The sequence below is a fragment of the Lottia gigantea genome, assembly GCF_000327385.1.
Source record: "Lottia gigantea unplaced genomic scaffold LOTGIsca_23, whole genome shotgun sequence".
Taxonomy (NCBI): domain Eukaryota; kingdom Metazoa; phylum Mollusca; class Gastropoda; family Lottiidae; genus Lottia; species Lottia gigantea.
The window spans coordinates 760540-769499 of record NW_008708645.1 but is presented as its reverse complement, the minus strand read 5'-3'; the positions used below and the strand labels follow the sequence as shown (position 1 = coordinate 769499).

The 8960-nt window shown below is 36.4% G+C and overlaps 1 protein-coding gene across 1 annotated transcript; it reads left to right on the top strand.

The window, feature by feature from the left end:
* Positions 1-7135: 7135 nt before the first annotated feature.
* Positions 7136-7722, top strand: LOTGIDRAFT_160027 (hypothetical protein; the record flags this gene model as incomplete). Its single annotated transcript, XM_009054917.1, has 2 exons — positions 7136-7354; positions 7399-7722. The coding sequence occupies 2 exons, from the start codon at positions 7136-7138 to the stop codon at positions 7720-7722; spliced, it is 543 nt and encodes a 180-aa protein (XP_009053165.1).
* Between the last annotated feature and the right edge of the window lie 1238 nt (positions 7723-8960).

Here is an 8960-nt window from a genome sequence, read left to right as displayed (position 1 = left end):
TCGTGTGTTATGGAAAGGTCACTGTTTGGCTATTCATACTAGCAAATGCTTTCAATATTTCAGGATGGATGGCGGCCTGAGGGGGTGTCCACGTGGATTTAGGAATAAACATTGTTCTAGCACCACGTGGGGGGTGGTTTCGAAAAAAATATGTGCAGCTAAGATTTCGTTGAAATCGTTCAATGGATGGTCGGAGATAATTCAAGTTAGCTATCTTTGGTGTGGGAATAAACTTAAGTCCACGGTCTAAGATTGAATGCTGAAGGGGTGTGAGAATTTTGCGGCTCAAGTTAACTACAGTTTGGCCTAGCGGTGGCCTCTCAGTATTTTTATCCCCAGTAATTAGTTTAAAGACTTACTCGATGCTTGAAGCTGGTATATCCAAAACAAATAAATGCTGTTTGCTGTTTCTGGAGACCAATGAAGATTATCAACTGTTTCGAATTCTTCTTCGTAGGGTGGTAAGATTGTTGCGCTGTTGATACTGGACTCCATCATCATGTTGTTGAGGGTGCTGAGGTTCTGTTGTGCTTTCTTCGAGATTTTATTTGAAATGGGTATACATGTGAAGAGGATCTTGGAGTTTGGGAAGGTTTTGTTGGCTGTGGCGATTAATTTCTGGGCTTGGTTAAAGGAGGTCTTTGGTATCTGATCACGGTTGTTGAGGCCTACATTATAATGTTAACTAAAAGTAAAGCTAACCTAAAGGTGGGTTTTAAACAAAGCTGCTGGAAACTGTTTTAACTATCAAATGTATTAAACATGTTAAGTTATTTGAAGGAAATAACTATGATGAAAAAGGTTGAAGTAGCCAGCTCAATTATTTCACAGAGGTTGAAATAAAGATTCTGTCTACTTCAAAGACCAAGATAAAAGTAAAGTTTCTGACTGGATAGGTGATGAAACTCACTGACAACTCACTAAGCTGACCAATGACAGAAGGTGACAAGGTCCAGTGAGGTCAGTTCAGTTAAGAAAATAAGAGGAGGCAATAATAAGAACATTAGTATTAGGTCAGTGTAGAGTAATTATGTGTTTAATATAGGCTAATCTGGGACGTGAACAAGCACGAAGAATACGTACAAAACTGGGAATCTCTTAGCTCTCAAATAGACAATATATATCAATGTTCTGATGTCCAGGTAGCTTATAACGAGTTCTCTAAACTAGTGCATACAACCGGAAGATGTTTTAAGTCAATATTACCTACGTCTAATAAAGCGAGAGACAACCATTGGTTTGACCTTGAATGCCAAGAAGCGCAACTGGAAGCCAGAAGACACCTACGCCAGTTCCATATCTCAAACGCACCAACTGATAGGGAAGCATACTCTGACTCTAAAAAATCCTACGAACTATTGTGTAAACAAAAATCAGATAGTGCATTTAATGCTTTTTGTGATTGTCTTGAAGGAGCTCTGCAACTACAAGATTGGAAACGTTTCTGGCGTTCCATCAAACCGAACTCAGTTATGTCTAAAAACAATATATCTGCCATGTGTTGGACAGATCACTTCATTAAGCACTTCCAAGGTATAGATGAATCTCCCGACTTTCAACAATTTCATGGTGAGACACGTTTGTGAATTCAATAAGCGAAGATCACATAAATGTCAGTATTGGAGACGACCCTTTAGATGCAGTAATTACCCACGAAGAGATTGAAAATGCAATACATGGTATGAAAAGTGGAAAGGCACCTGGGTATGATGGTATCCCAATAGAGCTCTTAAAAAACGCACCCCCAATTTGTGATGATATCCTTACGTTTCTTTTCAATTTAATATTTAGAACCGGAGTATACCCAGAGGAGTGGACTTTAGGTGTGATTGTGCCAATTTTTAAAAAAGGTAATCCGAATGACCCTTCTCACTATCGCCCGGTGACTCTTTTGGAAGTTGCAGGAAAAATATTCGCAATAGTTGTGTGCCAAAGACTAACACAGTGGGCAAAGAGAGAAGACGTTTTAGTAAAGGAACAGGCTGGTTTTAGAACTGGCTTTCAGACTATAGATAATATCTTTATCTTAGACACTGTTATTAACAAAATTATAAACTTGTGCCATGGTAGGCTATATTGTGGTCTCATTGACCTTAATTCTGCCTTTGATTCCATTTGCAGGAATCTGCCTTTGATTCCATTTGCAGGAATAGTTTGATTTACAAACTGTAAATCAAACTATTTCTGCAAATGGAATCAAAGGCAGGTAGCACCGATATATTTGAAGCTGCATTTGGTGTACGACAAGGTTGCCAATTATCACCATTTTTGTTTTCATTTTTCATAAATGGCATTGTTTCTGATTTGAGCAATGATGATCAAAGGTGCATTAATGTTAGTACGATAGAACTATTTATATTATTGTTTGCCGACGATATTGTACTTTTCGACAGTACGGTTAAAGGATTGCAAAATAGGCTCGATAAACTGACAAATTATTGCAAAAAATGGAGATTGAAAGTTAACAGTAGCAAAAGTAAAATTGCAGTCTTTCGGAAAGGTGGCCAATTGAGGAAATATGAGAAATTTGTTCTTGATGGAATTGCTTTAGAAATAGTACCTCCGTACAAATATTTAGGTGTTCAGTTGGCATCTTCCACCTCCTGGTTTCAAGCCCAGAAGACATTGGCCCAACAAGCCTCTAAGGCTATCAGAATCCTTAAATCACAAATACCAAACTTCTATAAGTTGCCAATCCGTATTAAACTGCATATTTTCGATGCTAAAATTGTACCTATGTTATTGTACGGTAGCGAAGTGTGGGGATTCCACCCTGCTCCTGACATTAATTAAGTGCAGGATAGGTTCCTTAAGTCAGACAGTTAACTTGTATAACAGATTAATCAAATACTGGATTAGATAGAATATTATCTGTAATATATCGATATCAATATGATTTGGCTGAAAAGAACATCAACTGCTGGGCACTAAAGATAAAAAATGTACTTAGTGCATACGGGTTTGCTGAGGTTTGGTACAATCAAACAGTTGACAATTCATTCAGCAAAATTTTCAAACAAAGATGTATTGATATTGATAATCAGTTATGGCACGAAAACATACAAACAGTGTCAAAGCTAGACTTCTATGCAGGCTTTAAAGAAAGTGTCAATAGAGAAACCTATCTTGATATCAATGTTAGTGTGTATCGTATTGCCTTATGTAAGATACAGTGCTCAAATCACCCTTTAATGATTGAAAAGGGCAGACAGCTTGGTTTAACAAGATGCGAACGGTTTTTATGTGGTTCTAACTTGACGCATTTTCGAGGAACGGTTTTTGAGTTATTGCCCTTGACTTTATTAAAACGCGTCGAAATTTGTTAAAAATAGTTCGTGAGCAGGAATGAAGCTATAGTTTTCAACCGATTCTAATGAAACTTAGTGTAATCATTGGAATTGATAAGATCTCGGACAAAGTCTAACTTGACGCATTTTCGATGAACACATTAGAGACTACAGTTGTCAACTGATTTTAATGAAACATGGTGTGATCTTGTATATTGATGAGATAATTTGTTGTATTTGGGTTATTGATATTGATTTTAAAAAATTTTGTGGAATTACTCGGCATGAATAAGTGGCAATAAATATATATATCATTGAATTCAAACTAATAAAAATGTGAGCAAATTCATACTTTAGTCACTAAAGACTGTTTTATGATTTCTGACAGCTGCCAGTGAGCGTATCTTTCCTTGCCTCGCAAGCTATCTTTAAAAATTTTGTAGAATTACTCAGCATAAATAACTGGCATATATATATAATTGAATTCAAACTAATAAAATTTCTTCAATATGAGAAAATTCATACTATAGTCACTAAAGACTGGGTTATCGTTTCTGACAGCTGCCAGTGGGCGTATGTTACCTTGCCTCGCAAGCTATCTTAGTTATTGCCCTTGTTCTTAAAAACGCTTTCAAGTTTTATCCTGTATATACTCTAGAAGGCCTAATTCTTGATAGATATTGACGAAAAAACTTGATAATATTATACAGTATCCCCCTAAAAAGTTCAAAAGAAGTGTATGACTGAAGGTTGAATATTCCATACTGTTAATTGATACTGTAAAAATATTTTATTTTAAATAAAAGCTGCAAGTAGGCGTATATTATCTTGCCTGGCAAGCTATCTCTTTAATAAATTTAGTTTCACAATGAAAATTAATGAATAAGAAAAATACTTCAAAAATCACATGTAGATGGATATCCCTTTATTCATTTATATCATAGTCATAATGGAATAATTAAATCACGATTGCATTTACACGGTATCACGCAATTTGATTGGATAACAGCGGTTACGTGCATTCGGTTTAGATCTGTGTAACAGAATGTAAATATAAGCTCCGCCCCTTAACGGACTACTTTTATCATTGAGTTTGATTGGCAAGGCCACAATACGGCGTCACTGTCGTTCCTTTGAACGTCAACAGAGCCGCAATCGACACATCACTGGGGGTTAAAGGTATTTACTAAATTCCCTCTAATGTGCACACTCCACATTCCAACAATATCATTATTCTGGACTTAAAACCCCCTCTTCAATAATTATACTTTCATTCAGTAGACTATAAATAGTTGACCTACTTATTGCTGATTGGCTGTTCTCTAGGACGTCTCTAATGTTAGTATCAGTTCATTAACGTTATGTTAAAATCGTACGTATTTATGCGCTAATTGTGCCTTAAGTTGTTTTTATTACATAAATATTTAAACACGTATCCGCTACGCGCATTTATACAGTGTACACAGGTTTTTTCTGTTTATACATCGATAAACTACAGGTCATTCCTTATACATTGTAATTAAATCAACTCGAATACGTTTTTAAATATTTATGTAATATAAAAACAACTTAAAGGGATACCTTAGGATTGATCACCATGAATTGCATGATCGAGAAAACTGCACCCCTACCAATAATACGAGATAAACAACAGCTAATCAACCTATATCCTGATAGATTCACTGGTATCGGAGAGTTCAGGGGCGAATACAACATAAAACTGGATCCAGATATACCACCAGTAGTACACGCACCAAGGAAAGTCCCACTGACATTAAGAGACGATATCAAGAATGAATTGGATGAAATGGTAAAGTTAGGAGTAATTCGAAAGAGTAGCGGATGAACCAACTGATTGGATAAATTCATTGGTATTTAGAAGGAAAACTAATGGACGTCTGCGACTCTGCCTCGATCCAAAAGATCTCAACCAAGCGATCGGAAGAAACCACCATGTTACCCAAACTATAGAGATTCTTCTACCAAAGTTAAATGGTGCTACAGTATTTTCAATACTTGACGCTAAACATGGTTACCGGAGCGTAGTATTAGATGAACAATCGAGCTATTACACTACCTTCAACAGTCCATTTGGACGGTACAGATTTTTACGTATGCCTTTTGGTCTTAAGATGAGCCAAGATGTGTTCCAGCAGAAAATGGACCAAACCTTAGAAGATTGTCCTGGAACCATCAGCATAGCAGATGACGTGTGTGTATTTGGAAGAAACACGGAAGAACACGATTCCAACCTGCACAGACTGATGACTACAGCCAAAGCCAATAGACTAATCTTCAACCCAGAAAAGTGTAAGATTAAACAACCACAGATCACATTTTTTGGCCTGATATTCAGTAAAGATGGCATGAAACCAGATCCACAGAAGATATCAGCACTGGAGAAAATGCCACCACCAACAGACGTAAAATCATTACAAACCTTCCTAGGATTAGCACCTATATGGGACCTTTCATACCAAACTTAGCATCACTAGCAGAGAACTAACTAAGAAAGAATCAGAATTTACATGGAACGCTTCACACCAAAAAAGCCTTCAACGTCATAAAGAATAGCATATGTAAAGAAGTAACCTTAGCATATTTCGACACAAGCAAGGATGTCGTACTACAAGTAGAAGCTTCTCTCAGAGGACTTGGAGCCGTTTTAATACAAGAAAACAAACCAATTGCTTTTTGTTCCAAAGCCCTGTCGAAAGCAGATATGCCAACATCGAAAGAGAAATGCTTGCTGTTGTATATGGATGCGAAAGATTTCATACCTACTTATATGGCAGACCATTCATTGTAGAAAGTGACCACTAACCACTGCAAAGTATTCATCTGAAACACCTAACAGCAGCACCACCCAGGTTACAACGTATGTTGTTACGAATCCAACCATTCGATTTGACCATAAACTATAAACCAGGAAAAGATTTACCAACGCATTTTCTCGTCTATCGCCACAAGAAAAGGAACCAATACCAGATATGGATGTCCAGATACATACTGTAATGACCAACTTCTCAACCAACAAATTAGACCACATCAGAGATGAAACTGCATCAGATCCTGAATTAGCACCTTTAAAAGAAACTATTTTCAATGGCTGGTCGGAACGTCAAGCAAACCTACCAAAATCACTCGCACCATATTGGTCATATAGAGATGAACTGGCAGTTGAAAGTGGTATAATACTAAAAGGACACGAATTATCATACCTCGATCACTACAGGCAGAAATATTGGGATGAGTACACATGGCACACCAGGGAGCAGAGAAATGTAAATTGAGAGCGAAAACATCAGTCTTTTGGAGAAATATTAATCAAGATATAGATCAACTAGAATACCAAACATCACAGTCTAAGGAACCACCCATTAAATACTCTGTCCCAAGCCAACCATGGCATACCTTAGGAACTGACATCTTTTATCATGACAACGATGAATACCTCATAATTGCTGACTACTACAGCAAATTTCCAATTGTCAGGAAAATACCAAAAGGACAGAGTACTGGTTCCATGATAGTCACGATAACCAAACAAACTTTCACAGAACATGGAATACCACAGAAAATGATAAGCGACAACGGACCACAATATACTAGTCCAGCTTACAAACAATTTACCAGAGATTACGATTTCGAACACGTTACGGCACTGTTGCAGTTTCGACCCCTTTTCCTTCCTTTTGAGCTATCGATTTGAAACTTGGCAGAGGGGTACTTATATATGTCCTGAATATTCACAGAAAATTTCAGACAGTGCCCATGTTACCAGTTCACCAAATTACGTCAGAAGCAATGGTTTTATAGAACGACAAATACAGACTATAAAGAAAATCATGAAGAAAGCTACTCAAACCAAGAGCGACATACTTATGGCATTATTATGCCTGAGAGCAACACCAATTGACCACCATTTACCATCTCCAGCAGAACTACTTAACAAAAGAAAATACAGAACCAATCTACCAATAGCTAATACCAACACACAAGATAGAATGATTACTGAGAGACTCATGGAAAGACAAGAAACACAAAAGAAATACCATGATAGAAACGTAAAACCACTACGCCCTCTTCTGGTCAATATGTCAACGTACAGAATCCCAAAACACTCAAATGGGGACCTGCAATAGTCGAAGAAAGATTAGGAGACAGATCATATAAAGTTGAATTACCTAATGGTCATACAGTTCGAAGAAACAGAACATTTTTGAAAGAACGAGGAAGAAAAGACAAGTTTGAAATACCAGAAGAACCAGACCTAATACTACCAGAAACAAATTCACCAAACCAATCACCAACCTCAACTCATACAACAGAACAAATTGAAGATCCAGAAAAGACTAACCATTCAGAAATTGAACCAGGTATACAAACCCGCTCTGGAAGAGTGAGCAGACCACCAACAAGACTAGACCTTTAGAGTAATTGTATATATTCCAAAACTTTACACTGTGATAAACTGTGATAATTATATTTTAGAAACATTTAAAATTCATTTGTATATATGTTCAGAAAGAAAAAAATAATCAAATCATTTCTTTTACTTAAAATTTTTAAAAAAAACTTCATCAAAAATATTTATATTTAATTTGTAAATCAAGCTTCAATATCTAGATGTACATTTTAACTTCATTTACAGAAAAAGGGGGATGTCATAGTATTACCTAATAATATCTATAATAGAATAACCCAACCTACCACCCCTTCAAACTATATTATTATAATAGACTATTCCATGTATATATTGTCATGCACTATTCTGTATGCTCTCTCTCTATTACATCACCCACCAATAAACATCTCTATACTATGTGTTGTCCTTCTGCCTACCACATGGTTGCTGCAATGGTTTGATAACCACCAAAAGTTATTACACTACATCTCCACAAAATCAAGTAATTAATTATAAAACGCTTAATACATCCATTAAGCGATTTTCTAATCGTGAGTCTAGGTAATCACAAGGTGAAGTAACTCTCTAGTGGGGTTTCCCGCGTCCTTGACCTCTACTCTTGAAATTAACCTCGACATTGTCATATTGTATAATATTAGGAGATAAAGCGACTCCTCGAAAAAGCACTTCATATAATTTAGAATGAATACCACTGACACAATTTTCAACGAATATTAATCATTGGCAAAGTTTGTTTGTATACACCGGAAGATGATTGTTTCCTGTTTTAGCATTGATTACCCAGACTCTATTTTTCTCAAACTGAACGGATTCATCGCTTGCTCACTTTTTTTTTGAATTCTGATTATAGTTTTATTGTCGCTTTTTCAAACTTGATAAAGTGTGGGATGCATACTTATTTAACCAATGGTCACTATTAAACAGAAATATTAGCCACAGGACGAGTGTATTCTAAAACGTAGTATCCCTTTAAGGCACAATTGGGGCATAAATACATAAGATTTTAACATAACTGATACTAACAATAGAAGATAAAAAGACAAAATCTCTCTTTTGATTCTCTTTCATGTGGGCGTATATTGCCATCATGTCCGTCGACAAATGCTCGTACAAGACACCATTCTTGACGGATTTTGACCATTCTTGGTGTGAGTGTTGTTATCACCAAAGGATAAGCTCTAGCGAAAATCAGAAATATTTAGTTTTCGGGGAAGGGAGGGTTTGATTCTCCCAAATGTACAGGC